Here is an 18,881-nt window from a genome sequence, read left to right on the forward strand (position 1 = left end):
AATATTTGAGTATTTATATTTTCCTATGCCTTGTGCTGTATGCTAGGGGCATGAGAGTGAGCAAAATAGAAATAATCTGAACTAAATGATAGGCTGGTCAAGAAAAAGTCCTACACTGATCATCACATAAATGCATCATAATTAAGAAATGTGATAAACCACACAAAAAACCTACACAGTACAATTGCAGCTCATCATGTTTGCTGCCCTGTGTGTGGTGCTTACGACTGCTTGCTGCCTGCCTGACATTAGGGTGAAGGAGCTCTTACCTGTTTCTGGGTGAGCTCATGGTGGTTTTGCTGGGGTGCTCATGCCTGGCTGCAGAGACTGTCATACTGATTCTCCAGGTTTTGGGGAACACCAGCTCACAGAACAGAGAACAAGGAGCCCTTCTAGTAGATAGGACCCCTTCCTTCACATCACATTCTTGTAGGTGATTACTTCCATATACTGGCTATTTCCTTCTTCCATGAATTTTTTGCCAGTCATGAAGGATGACAGTACTGGTAAGTGAAAGATAAAAATGGTCACTAATCAGAAATAAATAAATAAATAAAGAGTCTATGCAGACCTCATGTGCTTTAGGGGGTGGTGGTCATCTGAAAGCCTTTTTGAGGAAATGGCATGTAAATCTATGTGTGGAGGGCAAGGGAAAAAAAAAAAAAAAAGAAAAAAACGGCTCTTTGAATAAACAAACAGAAAAATGGTTGAAGAAAGGGAGCCACATTGTTTGGATCCAGAAGCTGGGTAGAATCGTGTTTGAGATGCTCTGAGTAGTCTGCTGAGCCTGGAGTAGAGAGAGTTGGGGGCAGGATAGCTCAAGAGGGGGTGAAGAGGCAGGAAGGGGCTGGATCACACTTGACCTGCATCTGCTGTCTGGACTGGGGATAGACGACTGTCCTGAGGTGTTTATCTCAATCCTAGTGAAGTGTCCCTGTGTCCCTGCTTGTCTTTGAAGCTTTCCTTACAATCCCCTTATATTTCTAGTCGGATCACCACAATCCATGAAAGCATTCCATTCTGCTAACTAACTCTTACTCCTTGGGGCCCGTCTCTGCATCTTGGTGCCCAGGCATTTGCTGCTGGATTGAAGGGAGGAGAACATGCTTCCCGTGGCTCAGATATCTCAGATTAGGAGCCTCATCTACAGCTCTCTTTCTCTAACGAATTCAGTTAAAGGCATGTGCTGAGATGTGCCTCAGTATATTTATAGAAAATCATAGATTGTCCCTAAGAAATTTGTCAAGTGGAAGCCAGACAGGCACAGAGCAAAGAATTAGTTACTGCTTTCCATAAAAGTGAGTGTCCTTTTAGTCTCGTGTGGCTAAACCTAGGACTTGCACTTTGAATGTGGCAGGGACATTGGTGCTTCTCTTTGTGACGTGCATTCCTATTTTCAGAATACTTCCTGCCCAGGACAAGCAGAGTCCTGCCTCCTGAACTCAGTGTCCACGATGTTTGGCACAGGGCCTGCCACACAGCAGGTGTCTCACCATCACAACTCTGAAACCTGCTCCTCTCCCAGGGGAGAGCAGGAAGGAGAGTTTTCTGCTGAACAAATCACGGGCCATAATGTGGCTGTAAATACAAATCATGCAGCCAGTCATAAAAATGATAGCACCAAGGGAATAAAATCATAAAGCTTCCATATATCGAGTACTTAGCTTGTGTCCGATTACTGTGTGGAGAACGAGCTCTGAGCTTCACAAGTGCTCTCCGCAGCAGCTGTTGGCATCCCTGCCTTACAGAGAAGGCAAGCGGTGGTGGGCCACGTAAGCCCACAACCACACAAATAATATAAGTAATGGGGGAATTTTAAACTAGGTCAGCTAGTTCAAGCTCCAAACTCAGACTCTGCCAAGGACTCTCAATTTTCAAATTGGTGTAAGTCATAGAGATCAGAGCTTGATCAAAACCAAACAGAAACCCACTGTCAGACGAAGTTCCGGGGCTAAGGGACTTGATCCATAATTCATCAAATGAGTGATCTGACCACAGTTAGCAGCACTCCTAAAAAAACTACAAGGAGTGCATCTGCTGCTGTGGAAGTTTCTTTATATTTTTATCAAAAATTCAATTCAGTGACCTAAATGTTATGAGTCCCCTCTTCAGAATTCTGTTCTGTTTGGTTTTGCCTTGTTCTCTCACACTGGTCTTTAGCAGAGGTCAAGGTGAATTGATATATTGAAATACATTTTTCCATATTTATTTTTTTAATTAAGGTATACTTGATTTATAATGTTGTGTTGGTTTCTGCTGTACAACAACATGAATCAGCCGTAAATAATTAAGTAAGTGTTAGTCGCTTAGTCATGCCCAACTCTTTGTGACTCCATGGACTGCAGCCCACCAGCTCCTCTGTCCATGAGATTTTCCAGGCAAGGATGCTGGAGTGGGTTGCCATTTCCTTCTCCAGGGGATCTTCCCAACTCAGGGATCGAACCTGTGTCTCCTGCACTGCAGGCAGATTCTTTACCGACTGAGCTACGAGAATCCTCCATGTGTGTACATATATCCCCACCATTATGGACTTCCCTTCACTTCCCTTTCCCACCCATCTAGGTCATCACAGAGCTCAGAGTTGATTCCTGTATTAGACAGCAGGTTCCCACTTGCTGTTTTATATTTTACACCTGGTAGTGTATATATGTCAACACCACTCTCTCAACTCATTCTCCCTTTCCCTTCCTGCATTCACATATCCATTCTCTATGTCTGTCTCTCCCCAATTTTCCAGATTCCATACATATACCTCTTCCCCAGTGTCTGTGAGACAGATTAGAGCAGGGTCAACTCCAAGGAATGATGGTTGAGTCTTGGAGAAATGCAGGTATACTGACTTTATAACTCTGTTATTTCCTATTAACCACCTGCTGTGAAAAAGGCATTGCATGTGAGGAAGATACTCTAAGAAACAGGAAAAGTCCAGTATCCCCATAAATGCCTACCCACCCCCTCACCTGGGATGTTCTGACTTAGCCCCTGTGACCTTAGCTGCTGCTGCTGCTAAGTCGATTCAGTCGTGTTCGACTCTGTGCGACCACATAGACGGCAGCCCACCAGGCTCCTCCGTCCCTGGGATTCTCCAGGCAAGAACACTGGAGTGGGTTGCCATTTCCTTCTACAATGCATGAAAGTGGAAAGTCCTGTGACCTGCATGGCCCCACAACTGGCCATTTCCAAACCTAAGCCACAGGAAGATGGAATGAGAGCTTTATTCTGTGCTATTTCTCCTCGCCGATAGAGTCAAGTACTATTTACTGGCCTTGGAGAGTGGTCCAACAGCCTTTCATAGACTCTCTGCTTGCTTGAATGTATATTTTAAAAATCTGTGTTTTTTACATTATGCTCTCTGGTGATTTTGAAAAACCTAACTCTGGATGTATCATTTTGATCAAGAATCACGTGTGCTCGCACTGGCCTTGGCGTACAGCACGGAGTCGCTGACCCTCTGTTAGTAAAACACGCTCTGTGAAATGCTTTCCCAGAAATGGAGATGCATTTGCACAAATTGCTTCCCATTCGTGTGGCACCCTCATTAGGAGCGGCATGAATTTTGTGTGAGAGCTGGCAGGGGCTCGGTCGTGGACCTCAGCTCTGCTCACTGGTGTGAACAGGGATACAGTCTGCAACTTTTGTCTCATTAGCATCACATCCCCTGCTGAGTTCACCAGCCACAGGCAATCTGAGAACTCTGAAGGTTAATTCTTTCTGCTCCTATGTAGAGTTACAGCTCAATGGACAAAGCTCTTAAAATGTTATCACTCCAACCAGGACATTTTAAGTGGAAAAAATGGCTGGTAGTACAAAAACGTTAAATGAATTAGAAAACCAGTCTCACACAGCCTTGCCCGTTGTTTTTTTTTTTTTTTCTTTCCCCAGAGTTGCATAAAATATTCTGTAACTTTTATTGAGGCTGTGACTCAAAACATGTTTCAACCATGTGATTGCCAGGAACTATTAAAATAAATAGCACAAATAGGGCAATTAAATATAGATACTAACAGATTCAGAGCACAGGAGGAAATGGAGCAGCTTTGTTTTCCTTCTAAAAACACCCAGGTCAATTAATTTAGAATTCGAATAAAGGCCTGTTTTGAAAAGCCAGCTGGAGAGGGAGGAAGGCTAAGGAGGTAAAAAAGTTCTGGCTCTCACCCCCAACCCCCCAAAGGGAGACCTGCCCCAAGCGAATGTATTGAGTGGATCAGTGAGGCCGTGTTCCTGCTAACTCCAGGCGGACTAGTTGGAAGAGGTGGGCTCCAAGGACAGCAGCGGGGACCACCATCCGTGTCGCTTTACACAGACGTCGCAGGTTCACTGTACACTTCCTGGGCCTCCCGTGACCCTGTCACTGGCACCCTGGCTTTCCTCTCCTGGCCCCTGTGTTTTGAGGACAAAGAGAGGTGAGAGGACGGGGAGGTCCATCCTTGGTAACCACCCCTTGTGTAGGTGCCAGGCATTAACACCGCCCGTGTGGGTGTGTGACACAGAAAGTGAACCCTGCAAGGTGCCTGCCTGCCTGGAAAGGGGACGCTGAAACTGGTGGTGAGCACTCCCAGGACACAGTGCTGTCAGTGGGTTTCCAATGGGTCATCAGGGACGTGGGGAAGGGCAAAGATTTGGAACATCCCCAGGACCACGTGACCATTCCTTTCTTGGTTCTGACTTGCTGCAAGGGACAGGGGAATCAAAAGCAAGGATTTGAAAATAGCCAAGATTTATTGAGTGCTTGTTGAAAAGTTGCATGCCATCTTTACGATATGTAGTTGTAACCGTTAAAATAATATAGCCAGCAAAAAGGGCAGAGCCCGGGTCCGCGGAGGAAGGCTTCACTCATCAGCTGTGCCTTCACTGTCATGCCCTTCGACACAGCCATGTGAGAGGCGAACATGGGTCCCAGGGAAGTGGGCCACTTGAATAAGACACGCACGGGGCTGTCTTACAGGTGCTCGCAAAGAGGGCTTCTTTGTAAGGAATAATCATATGGTGGCATGAGACAGCAGAATCAGGGACAAATGACTGTGAGAGAAAAGAACTGTTGTACCTATTCTGCTATCTTCCGAGGTGGATATATACGTAGGAAAGTCACTGGAAATCCCAGGATCTTGAGGGATCCTCAGAGATCTTCCAGGATAGTATGTTGGTATCATCGAGGAATATGGCAGTGTTTAGACCTTCAGCGCATTATCAGTCCAAATAGATGTTGTCAGCAAGTATGCTCCCTCATGTAACATTAAATCTTTTTTTCTAATTTAATTTACAGAACTTCTTTCAAATAGTTAGCAACCTTCTCGATGAAGACAACAAGGAAAAATGGGAAGATGCACAGCAGGTAAGACCAGGTTATTTCAGAACTTAAAGTGAAAGTGGCTAAATCAAGCTTCTTAATCTGTGAAAAAAGGAACGGCTTGCTATTCCAAGAGCATAAAATGAAAAATTTAAGTCATTCTAGATTATTTCATACTAAATTTAGAGAAAAAAAATAAGCTCCTTTATCATGACAATCTATGGAATGAATGATATTTACAATGTGAAAAAAATGGTGTAGGTTTAATATCTAACTTTAAGGTATTAACAGATAATGACTATGCAGCTCAGCCATCATTTTCTTTCCTGTCTATAGACTATAGGGAAAACAACAAATCTAAAAGGAGATATTGCAAACTAAACTGTGGGGTACTAACTAGTTACATCATTTGTATTTACTGCAATGTTGCGTGTAATCTGAATTATGTATACAGATGTCTGTTTTGATTCAATGCCAAGAGTTGTAAAAATGAATTCTTAGTAAAAAAAAATGTATTCTGCTTTTTTCTCTTTCTGCTAAGCGTTAAACTGTAGCGAATAGCCTTACTGGTTTAGTTATTATTTTTAATATAAATTTATTTATTTTAATTGGAGGCTAATTACTTTACAATATTGTATTGGTTTTGCCATACATCAACATGAATTCATCACGGGTGTACATGTGTTCCTCATCCTGAACCACCCTCCCACCTTCCTCACCATAACATCCCTCTGGGTCATCCCAGTGCACCAGCCCCGAGCATCCTGTATCATGCATCAAACCTGGACTGGCGATTCATTTCACATATGATATTATACGTGTTTCGATGCCATTCTCCCAAATCATCCCACCCTCTCCCTCTCCCACAGAGTCGAAAAGACTGTTCTATACATATGTGTCTCTTTTGCTATCTCGCATACAGGGTTATCGTTACCATCTTTCTAGTTATTATTTGAAAAATGCCATTTGTGCCATACTGACTGACGCGTGGTTAATAATATTTTTTCTTAAGTACAAAAAAAGTGGGTTAGAAGTTAACAAAGGGAGAATAAGCATATTTTTATAAACCCTGTTGAAATTTAACTTAACTGAATGTTAAATGGCTTTAAGTTTTCTTCTGATACTTGATCCTTGTTAAAAAATCCAAGACAGCAGTGCAGTATTGAAACTGAGAGTATTTACTGAGGTTCAGGGAGCTCCTCTTCTCTCTGCTCTTCCTTTTGTGATCATGCTCTGGGCCTTCAGCAGTAAAGCTCACTATGTCTGTTATCATAGGAACTCTAAAAATAGTCCCGCATGGTCCACCTCATTATCAGGTACACGTGCTGTGCTTCTGGCTATAGCAAGAAAAAAATAAAAAAATCACTGCTTAGTCTAAGACCCTAAATCTATCTTTTCCTACTACTTTGAATTATATACTTGCCCTTGGCTTCCTTCTAGAGGAGAACCTCCTTCACTCACTGTGAGAAAACGGTGTCTCTCGGTAGAACACACTGCAAAGGCTGAGTGCATCAGAATTCTGGTCACTATTCACTATGGATATATTTAGATCAAATGAATACTACCCTATTTAAAACAAGACTATAATTCATCAGATGGTATTATTTACTATGAGATCCCAACTTGAACAATCAGTGAACATTGGCAGAACTTTTTGTCAATGGAAAATCCTACTTTCATAATCTCCCTATTTACTTGTGATTGTGAGTTAGCTATATTCTTATCTTTTAAATATATTTTCAGTAGTTATTATCTTTAATGCTTCTTTGAAACAACTATTTGAAATAAATCAACTATTTTGTAGCAGTGTTGTCATAAATGTACCCACGTAATAAAAGAATCTTCAGGTTTTTGACACTAAGGGTGAACTCTTTGAAAATAAGAGCTGTTTAAAATCTATAGAGAGAATCGTTTATCTATTTTAGAGGAATAGCTCAATAAAACATAGGTCTGGGTGCACCTGGAAAACTAGCAGCATAAAATGGTGAATATTGAAGTCAGAAGGGTTTTGCCATCAAGAATTCACACTTTTGGACAATAAACTGTCATTCCAGAATTTTTTTATGGCACATCAGCCCCAGTTATGAAGGACTAAATTATGTTTAGCTAAAGCATCCTACCAAAACCACAGTATATGTGTTAGTCACTCAGTCATGTCCAACTCTTTGCGCTGTAACCTGCAAGGCTCCTCTGTCTATGAATTCTCCAGACAAGAATATTGGAGTGGCTTGCTATTCCCTTCTCCAGGGGATCTTCACAACCAAGGGATCGAACCTACATCTCTTTCATGCAGGTGGATTCTTTACTATCTGAGCCACCAGGGAAGCCCAAAATCTCAGGATACTAAAGTAGGGGGAAAAGGCTGCATTTTACATAGCACTGTTTTATAGGCTAAGATCGTAGTTGGAATGGACGGGTCATTTTCAATCATAATATTGTGACTGGCATTTCTTAGTTATACTGAAAGCTCGTGTGTCTCTACAGGAGTGTGCAAACTGTGACCGTTGGTCCAAATCCAGCCTGACACCTATTTTGTAAATAGTTTGGGAGATAGTCACAGGATCTGTGGCTGCTCTGGTACAGCAAGGACACAGCTGGGTGTTGGAACAACAGACACCCCACGAGCCACAGAGCTATTCTCTGACCCTTTATGGAAAAAAAAAAAAAAATATATATATATATATATATATAAGCCCTTGTTCTATGATATTGGAAATCTGCTTGGAAAATATAAACAAAACAAAATCTGCTACAAACAAAATCTGCCTCCACCCTAGAAAACCTCTCCCCAAAGGTAGATGACAAAGAAAGCAGTTTTATTACTGAACAGGCATTAAGCCAGAATGTGGTGTGTATCACTGACAATTCGCTAAGAGATATAGAGTAACTTCACCCTTTCAAACATCCAAACAGGATTCAAGTCATTACACTCTGTCCTCAAGATAAACAGTAACTAGTTCTTGCTTAAGAGGACTTGATAACACCATTTGTCACAGGCAGTTCATCCTAAATTCACTTGATAATTGGGATTACCATCTTGTTACTTAATTGACTTAAAAAAAAAAAAATGCTTCCCTGGTGGCTCAGAGGTTAAAGCGTCTGCCTGCAATGTGGGAGACCTGGGTTCGATCCCTGGGTCGGGAAGATACCCTGGAGAAGGAAATGGCAACCCACTCCAGTATTCTTGCCTGGAGAATCCCATGGACGGAGGAGCCTGGTAGGCTACAGTCCACGGGATCACACAGAGTTGGACACGACTGAGCGACTTCACTTCACTTCTTCAAAGAAAAAATAAGCTCTTGTATCTTAATGCCTGCAGACAGTTTTGCAACTCTGAATTAGGATCCTCCCCACCCCCGACAGCAATGCAAGATAAAGTCCTACCTTCCTTGATGACCACTTTCCACTGAGAGACATCCCTGGTTCTTTAAGTTGGGAAGAAGCTATTTAGCTTTCAAAAATGTTTACATACATTTCAAAGAAGACATAGAGAGGATTTAACAGTTACTCATTTTCTAATAATCCAATGCTTTGGGCCATCTGAGGTAAAGAGCTGACCCACTGGAAAAGATCCTGATGCTGGGAAACACTGAAGGCAAAGAAGAGGGCAACAGAGGATGAGATGGTTAGATAGCAGCACGGATTCAATGGACATGAACTTGATCAAGCCCCGGGAAATAGTAAAGGACAGGGAAGCCTGGTGTGCTGCAGCCCATGGGGTTGCAAAGTGTCAGACACAATTTAGCAACTGAACAACAACATTTTATAAAGTAAATGCCCCTAAGAAAGGGGAGGGGAGCAAGGGGTTAATTACAGAGGGAGTCTCTTCTCTATTTTCAACAGGGAGAATTAAGCCTCTTCTATTTAATGTGTATTTACACATATTACACATACTCATAGACACATACACCTACACAAAAACAGAAGGAAAAATACAGTAGCAGGAGGAAGTTTGGAGTTGATGGAAATGTCCTGTACATTTTTGGAATGAACTTCAAAATTCATAGTTTATGACTAACTGTAGGAATGAAATAGCATTTCTCCCCAAATCTTTCCATAATTAAAAAAATTACAGCTATCTATGGCATACATTTTGAACTATCAGCCATTGTTCTTGTCCTCAGCTATATGTAAGTCTATGATGCATTTGAAGTGTCTGATTTTTGGATTGGTGCAGCCACAGCTCCTGTAAATATACATACGGTTCTACTGGCCACCCTGCCCAACGTGTCTTTCTGCTAATCAGAGTATGTCCTCCCCTTCTGCACAAGCTTTTGCAAATAGGAAGCCACTAAGACTCTCTAATCCACTTAACTTTTTTATGGCTAGAAGCTGCAGTGAAGCTGAATGACTAAAAGAAATGAACCTAACTTCAAAAGACTTTCTGCTTTAATATAGTTATATAATGAGGGCTGAATTCTTCAGCATGATGGGTTACACATGCTAAAATTCATGTGTCTTTTTAAATGGACCTCACATTCCACTCGTTATGAGCTATTGCCAGAATCAGGTCATCTGTTAGCAAACACACAACTGTTTCCAGTGTTGTGAAGTGTCTGGTGTTGGGTATCTTGTGTATGTACATGTAAGATACCTACACTAGAGCTGTTTTTATCTTCCAAGTATTGCCAACATTATTATTGATACAGTAGCTATTATAATTATTAGAAATGTGTCTCTCCCAAGATAGTTATTTTGCAGTGAACGTCACAGTATGTAAATATTTATGATGGTATTGATAATTCTTTTTTTTTTTTTTTTGTCTCAGTGTTCATCATGTAGATCCTAAGTAAAAAAAAAAAAAAAGAAAAGAAAAGAAAAGAAAATGTAAAAAGCCCTCAAATTTCAGTGGTTGTTCTATGTTGTAATTAAGTGAGGAAAGGAGCCCATCAAAAGTGAAGACATGCTACTTCTAAGTGTACAATGTGTTAGGTGTCTGAGTCTCTTAGATTTATGAAGTGTCAATCATGGTATCCTATCATCTCCAGAGTTCTTGCTGTGTGATGTTTGTTACTATTCTCAACTACTAGTGCAAGAAATACAAATATTAGATGGTTTAAAATATTAATAAATAAAATTAATAAACATAAATTTAAGAAGTAAACAAAAATTACAGCTTTGCTAGTTGTAGAAACATGTTCAAATAAATCAGAGCTGATTTATTATTTCATTGTGTCATTTTTTAACTCGTTATGTTTTCTGTTATGTAGATTTTTTTTATTCCATCTAACCTTTGCTTATTTTTGTAGATTTATCCAGGCTCGATAGAGTTAATGCAGGTGATTGAAGATTTTATACACATTGTTGGAATGGGGATGATGGACTTTCAGAATTCATACTTAATGACTGGAAATGTAGGTAAGAAATAGGATGTTTTCCCAAAATATTACTGAAATTTAAAAAAATCATTGCAGGTATCTGAGCCATATGTTTCTAATTGTCATACCCATTGCTCATATCTTTGAGTATTGTGGCTAATGTATTATGGATACTTCGTGTCTGGTTTTTCGATGGGCCAAACAACATGTGTGTTATACCCACATACACACACACACACTTGCACATGTATGTGTGTATGTATACATTTACATAGGCCTACTTGTATTTATCTGCACAGAAATATACCAAGCATTTATTACTGTCCAATCTCATGTTGAAAATATACAGTATATGCTATGTGATTATATAAAAAATAAACCTTCGTGGGCTTCTGAACAGTGTTCTCAAAGATGCGGAGCCACTTTCTTGCTAAGTGTCCCAAGGGAGTGCTCAGTCTCCATGGGGGTGGGACGACATTTGAGAGACCTTTAGGGGTCATTATCACGGTGCTGCTGCCGCTGAAGTTTTCTTGAGTGAGTCCTTGGACACCGTGTGTCTCTCGGATCCCTCTGTAGTAGATCCGTAACGTTAGCACAGGTAAAACGGAAGCATCTTTCCTTCTTTAGCCGCCTGTAACACTGTCTCTCATAAGGGGACATTACACAGAGAAGCAAAGCCACAGGTCCGTTGGCTGCTGTTGCCTCCAGCAGTTATGTTAACTGAATGGCATATTTCTCTTTGTGGTTAAAAGAAAAACTGCAAGAACAAAGAAATATTCTTCCTAAATAGTATATGCATTGAGCAAATACAGGTTTATAGTTCTGTTTCTTTTTTTTGTAATTGGAGACTAATTACTTTACAATATTGTAGTGGGTTTTTTTTTTTTTTTAACTTTAAAATATTGTATTGGTTTTGCCATATATCAACATGAATCTGCCACAGGTATACACATGTTCCCCATCCTGAACCCTCCTCCCTCCTCTCTCCCCATACCATCCCTCTGGGTCGTCCCAGTGCACCAGCCCCAAGCATCCAGTATCGTACATGGAACCTGGATTGGAGGGAGAGGGTGGGATGATTTGGGAGAATGGCATTTAAACATGAAGTGGTTTTTGCCATACACTGACATGAATCAGCCATGGGAGAACATGTGTTCCCCATCCTGAGCGCCCCACCCACCTTCCTCCCCATCCCATCCCTCTGGGTCATCCCAGTGCACCAGCCCTGGGCACCCTGTCTCATGCATCAAACCTGGACTGGCAGTCTGTTTCACATATGATAATTTACATGTTTCAGTGCTATTCTCTCAAATCATCCCACCCTCGCCTTCTCCCCCAGAGTCCGAAAGACTGTTCTATACATTTGTGTCTCCTTTGCTGTCTTGCATATAGGGTTATCATTACCATCTTTCTAAATTCCATATATATGCGTTAGTATACTGTATTGATGTTTTTCCTTCTGGCTTACTTCACTCTGTATAATCGGCTCCAGTTTCATCCACCTCATTAGAACTGATTCAAACGTATTCTTTTTAATGGCTGAGTAATATTCCATTGTGTATATGTACCACAGCTTTCTTATCCATTTGTCTACTGGTGGACATCTAAGTTGCTTCCCTGTCCTGGCTATTGTAAAGATTCCTTAAAAAACTGGAAATAGAACTGCCATATGACCCAGCAATCCCACTGCTGGGCATATACATAGAGGAAACCAGAATTGAAAGAGACACGTGTACCCAAGTGTTCATCGCAGCACTGTTTACAGTTTTGTTTCTTTAAAGATTCCTCTCATGATGTTACTGGGACTCTCGTTTTCTTTCATTTGTCATGTTTTGGCAGTCTTCACATAAAGACCCTTAACTGTAGGTAATGATGAGCTTAAATCCAGATATCTTACCTCACATTCGTATTTACAGGCTATGTAAGTTTTAGTTTGCAGATCAGAAAGAGGCCTAACTTGGTAGAGGGATTAACCAGGGGAGTTCAACTGTTATAGAACATAACTTCCTTATGGTTATGGTGTGGTGGTTCATTCTATACTTGAGTCCTTTAGAACTACAGGGACTCATTTGACTCTGAGATATCATCCAGCAGGGTAGCCTCAACTTGTAACAGGTAATGGATGGCTGACTACCGGGAGTATTCTTCAGTTGATAAGAACCTGTGTATTGGAGTACTCAAAGGTCTGGAGAGGGTTCCCTGCCCTTAGGCCATCTTTATGCAGCTCGAGGTCTTATGAGTTAGAAAGAAACTGAAAGTGTTAGTTGCTCAGTCGCGCCCGACTCTGCGATACCTTGGACTGTAGCCCACCAGGTTCCTCTGTCCATAGGATTTTCCAGGCAAGAGTACTGGAGTGGGTTGACATTTCCTCCTCCAGGGGATCCTCCCGACCCTGGAATCGAACCTGGGCTTAGATTTATGTCTTCTGAGTTAGACTTATGTCTTAGTCCACTTTCTGGAGGTGGTGGAGACCCCAGACTTCTCCCCAGTGTGCATGTCTAGCATCTTGTTCTGGTTCAGGGATGAAGGGAGCAGTCTTTGCTATGGGCAATGAGAAAAAAAAAATGACTGAAAATAGTATCTTTTCAGTAGGACGGATTCAGAAATCAGAGAAAATTCAAATTAAATATCCATTCAAATTTGTCTGGGCAAAGAGAGGAAAGGTAATGTCTCTGGGGAAAGGGGGTGCCATGTTGGGCTGTGAATTTGGGGCAAATGAAAGGAAAACCCTTGAGAGATTTTGGGGTTGCTGATCACTCAAGATGGAACCACTCATCTAAGGGACTATGAATTTTGAGGGGAGGAAGGAACCAGGAAGTGTGCTATGCAAAATTGGACAATTTGCAAAATAATTTACAAAGGAAAAAAAAAAAACTAAAGGGTAAAAGCAAAGAGCTATTGTTTTCTTGATTTTTGTAAATGTTAACATCTAATTCTAAAATGCATTACTGGCTAAAAGTATCGGATCAAAACATGGCACCGATTCAGAATGTGTTTGGAAGAAAACTTTAAAAAACAGAGCCAGTCTCAGAGTGTAGTAACTAGGCTGTTTGAATAGTAGCATGTCAAATTCCCTGTGTTACTTGTATTATTTACAACAAAAATTCCAAAAATAGCCATCAATTGCAGATGTTTATTCCTCTTTACCTTTCTTTTGACTTCCCAAATAGATTTTTGAAAACTTTGTGTATTTTTTGTATTAAAATTAAGCTTTACCTAGATCCATCTACTTCCTTTATCATTATTAAAGAAGTATATTAAGCATGGTAACTCAAAGCAGTTTAATGTTGCAAATAAAACCAATATCATCCTATATTGCCTTCAGCCTTGTGTAAGGACAGTGTGGTTGTCTGGCCTTCTGCTCGTTTATGCAGCACTGACTGTCCATATAAGAAAAGGTTATGTCCTGTGCATAAATATCCCCCAATTATTACACTAGCCAGAAGAGATTTTATTCATTGTTATTGTTCCAAATACTAGCACAGGAACTGACTTACTGTTGTTTGATGACCAGAAGAAGGTTAACCTCAATAATATTTAAGATTTTTCCAAAGAATATCCATATATTAGTGAGAATTCTCCAGAGAAACAGAATCAGTAGGATATATGTAGATACATGGAAATTGATTTATCTGGGGAGACTGGTTCATGCAATTTTAGAGGTTGAGAAGTTCTGAGATCTTCCTATGCAAGCTGGAGGCCAGGGAAGATGACGGTGTTGTTCTAGTCCAAACCTGAAGGCTTGAGAGCCAAGAAAGCCAATGGTGTAAGTCCCAGTTTGAATTTAGAGACCTGGGAATCAGGAGTGCTGGAGTCTTAAGGGTAAGAGATGATGAATGTCTCCGCTTAAACAGAAAGCACATTCTCCCTTCCTCTGCCTTTTTGTTCTATTCAGACCCTCAGTGGATGGTATGATGCCCACCTGCATTGGTAAGGGAGATCTATAGTCTGCTGATTCAAATACTAGTCTGTTTCAGAAATACACTCACAGACACACCTAGAAATGTTGTTTGACCAGCCACCTGGGCATCCCTTAGCCCAGTCAAGTTGACACATAAAATTAGCCATCACAACCCAGTTATATCAAGCTAGAGGATACCAATAATAATTACTTACTATTCATATTCTTCATGTTATCATATTTGATACTAGTATATATATAAAACATGACTATACTGTCTTGTCAGGTATGTCCAATGATTTAGGACAAGGACACCCAGAGAGAATAATTTGCAGTGACAAATTGTGAAATGTGTGAGTTAGCATTCATTTTATATCCTAAGTCCAAATATTAGTTATTCAACATGGAACTTACACATACATGCCTGCAGGCCTCCAAACACACACACAGCATGTTAGTGAAAAATAAAGTAGTAACTAATAAAGTTTGCTATTCCTTCTGGCTATTCTTGTTTAGTGTGTTAGAGTAAGACTCCACAAAGAATTTTAAAAGATCATCATGTTTTCAGAGATTACAATTTTTTTTAAAAATAAAGCCAGTATGCACAGCCTCCTCACTTTTCTGGGAATAGAGATAAACTCTTGAGGAAAAAAAAAAAAGAGTTGAATAACCACATATAAAAGAAAGACCATATGATTAAGAGTCTCAGAACCTTGCTGATAGCTTAGTTTATTTAAACTTTAAATATAGGTTCAGTATTTCTGTTTTTCCTGGTTCCTGGTTTAGGTAGAATGGTTTAGGAGCAGAGATGGTGGTGTTAGGATCACATACATAGCAAATGAAATAGCTGAGATGATGAAAAAGAAGCTCTGAAAGAAACTAGCAGGGTGGAGCCGATACTGCCTGTGGGAGCAACACTTGTTTATCAGGATAAAATTTCCTGCAATCGATTAAGATGGCAGGAAAATGACTGACATGTCTTAGAAAGATTAAGACTTTCTTCGGAAATAATTCACATGAAAACTTTTGAAGCTCCTTTTATCTGAAAGTGTCCCTACCTGTATCAATGTTTGATACCTGAGATGCTCTTACATGCTAAAAGTCTATGAACTTTTTCGTATAAATGTAGCATGTTCATTGTGGGAAGGAACAGGTCCATTGCCCTGATCACTTTCTCAAAAGACTTGTGACCTCAAGAAGTTTATTAACATAAGACTTGGGAAAAATATTCTATGAACAAAGGTGTTAAACAAGCCAATGAATTTATAAGATAATTGAATATTTTTTGTATGTTTTGTGTGAGTATGACATTCAAATAGACAAATGATAAGTTGTAGTGAATAAAATTTAGTGAGCACATAGTAAACACTATTAAATAGCTTATATAATTACTGAATAAATCAATGAATATGAAACATTGATGTCAACAGAGAGACTTAAATTTCAGTATGCCTTAGTTTATCAAACTGTTGTATTCTAAATATACTGTATATGTTCTAAATATACTGAATAGGAAGTGACTGACTTTTTTTGAGTAAAAGTCTGAATCTTTAAATATATTTTTAAAAATATTGTCAGTTACCTCAGTGTGGCTATATCTTACTATTATTTGCATTAAAGTTATTTTTGGTCAAGAAAAATATGCCTTGAAGAGTTTAAACTGACTTCTTACCCTTTCTCTTCAAACATTTTCTCCTCTCTTCCTTTCAGCCCCATGTTTCATCACTTTCCTGAAATGCCTCTCAGAAAACCTTCTGGAATCTCCCTATTGTCAAATCAAACCTCTTCTCATACTTCAGCATCAGGTCCCCTGTGCCTTGTTAACCATTCTCTCTTGAAACTGTCCATTCTTTTAGCATTTGCATATTTATTATAGTAGAAAATAGAATTTGGGGATGAAAGTCAAACTCATGACTCAAAACTATTTAGAATTCTTGGAGGCAGTAGCATAAAGCCAGTCACTGAGCAGGAGATGTGACGTTGTTTGCAGTCCCAGACAGAACAGGGCGTGTGCAGTCTCACCTGACCAGAGTGAGAGGGCAAGTGTATGCATTCCAGCTGCTCTCAGTTCAGTTCAGCCACTCAGTCACGTCCGACTCTTTGTGCCCCCATGAATCGCAGCACGCCAGGCCTCCCTGTCCACCACCAACTCCCAGAGTTCAGCCAAATCCATGTCCATCGAGTCAGTGATGCCATGCAGCCATCTCATCCTCTGTCGTCCGCTTCTCCTCCTGCCCCCAATCCCTCCCAGCATCAGATTCTTTTCCAATGAGTCAAGTCTTTGCATGAGGTGGCCCAAGTATTGGAGTTTCAGCTTCAGCATCAGTCCTTCCAGTGAACACCCAAGACTGATCTCCTTTAGGATAGACTGGTTGGATCTCCTTGCAGTCCAAGGGACTCTCAAGAGTCTTCTCCAACACCACAGTTCAAAAGCATCAATTCTTTGATGCTCAGCTTTCTTCACAGTCCAACTCTCACATCCATACGTGACCACTGGAAAAACCATAGCCTTGACTAGATGGACCTTTGTTGGCAAAGTAATATCTCTGCTTTTGAATATGCTATCTAGGTTGGTCATAACTTTCCTTCCAAGGAGTAAGCGTCTTTTAATTTCATGGCTGTAATCACCATCTGCAGTGATTTTGGAGCCCAGAAAAATAAAGTCTGACACTGTTTCCACTGTTTCCCCATCTATTTGCCATGAAGTGGTGGGACCGGATGCCATGATCTTCGTTTTCTGAATGTTGAGCTTTAAGCCAACGTTTTCATTCTCCTCTTTCACTTTCATCAAGAGGCTCTTTAGTTCCTCTTCCCTTTCTGCATGCTCTAGATTTGCATAAAGTCACTGCAGAATGTTTTATAGTTTTCTGTTATATTTTTAGTCATTTCCATAACCACTTCAAGGAACACCTTGTGTTTGCCTTATTTATTGGTAAGAATACCCTATTCTTTAGAAATTACTTGTTTTAATTTTGGACTTAAAACCTGAATTGTGGTCACCAAACTGAATTCAATAATCAGTGATGTGAGGCATGCTGCAGTCTACTGACTGTGTTCAATTAAAAACAATAAGAATTTATCTCTTAAGCAAAGCCTTTCCTCAGTGATTCACGTCATTAAAATGTATGAATGATCTTACAAGGATATTGCAGTCTAGTTGTGCACCTAAAAGGATTTCATAGATGAATAAAATACCACGTATACATTGGTATGTGGTGTCATGTAAACCAAACATTACAGAGATTCATTCCTGGAGATGCTGTTCCATGCAAAGAACTGGAAATTTTTCTTAAGAAAGAATCATTTAGAGTACACTGTGAAGGATGGCTGGATTGTTGACAGGGCAGCAGTCAGAGGGACAGTGAGTGGCAAGGAGGTGGTGACATTCCAGAATGTTCTTCTAGCAAAAACAGAATAGAGTTCTCAAAGTTGAGATAGCGTTTATAGGCTAAGTGGTCTATTTTGATAAAGACGCCCATTTACAGAAGTGAAAGAAATGACACTAAGTTGGAGAGGCATGCTGAGACCTGGTGTAAGACAGTTTCTGATTCTGAAGAGCATAGGGAGCTCCTTAGGCTTGGCCAGATGCGAGAGTTGTGCCCCGGAGAGACACCAGTTACATCAGCAATAGAATTTGTTGAAATTGAGAACGACTTGAAGACTAGAAGGTTTTTTATAATATATTTTAAAATAATATTTTATAATATCTCCATGCAGGAGATAATTAAGAGTTGGTGATAGAAAAGAACCCAAAACATGGTCACCAGTTTGAGACTCTGAAGGTAGAAACGATGGCATTCCATAACTGAACAAGGTGTCATAAAGAAGGAAGGAACTGGGATCTTATTCATTCAACAAGTATCTGAGAGTGTCTTTCACATATTAATGTTTAAATGCAAATGTACCTCTCCAGTGAAAAATAAAATGTGGTCTTGTTACCAGTTTTAGGAGGGTCAAAGAGGATCCTCCTTTGTGGATGTTAGCTCTTGGTAAGAACGCAAAGAATCTGAGGTCTTACATGTGGCAAAAACAAGTTTATTAAGGAAAGAAGAGAAAGAACACCTCAAGGGAGAGGTAGGCCAAGCCAAGAGAGGCACTGGCTTCAGAAGGATGAGGTATGGGGGTTTTCAAGAGAAGGCTTTTACATATTCATCTAGGCAGGTGTGGACTGACCGTTTGGATTGACAGTTGCAAGCTACATAACAACAGGCTCTATTGTGCATGCTTTTCCCATAATTCAGTCTGTTATATAAGGTATATGTATATATAGAATATTTATGAATGCTTAATAGGCTCCTGGCTGTCTAAGGTCACTGGAGAACACAGCAGTGATCAAGGGCACATGTCCAGATGTTGGAGAAGCCCCTGTGGTTAG

General features: G+C 40.3%; 1 protein-coding gene across 2 annotated transcripts in view; it reads left to right on the forward strand.

Moving 5' to 3' along the window:
• The window catches only part of ADGRB3 (adhesion G protein-coupled receptor B3), an 881,695-nt gene that overhangs the window by 438,211 nt on the left and 424,603 nt on the right, over positions 1-18,881 (forward strand). For both annotated transcript variants that reach the window (XM_061427126.1, XM_061427127.1), the window contains exons 12-13: positions 5,264-5,332; positions 10,537-10,645. In XM_061427126.1, the coding sequence (XP_061283110.1) occupies positions 5,264-5,332; positions 10,537-10,645 (178 nt within the window). The remainder of the gene's footprint in view (positions 1-5,263; positions 5,333-10,536; positions 10,646-18,881) is intronic.

Source organism: Bos javanicus, chromosome 9 (assembly GCF_032452875.1).
Source record: "Bos javanicus breed banteng chromosome 9, ARS-OSU_banteng_1.0, whole genome shotgun sequence".
NCBI classification, from domain to species: Eukaryota; Metazoa; Chordata; class Mammalia; order Artiodactyla; family Bovidae; genus Bos; species Bos javanicus.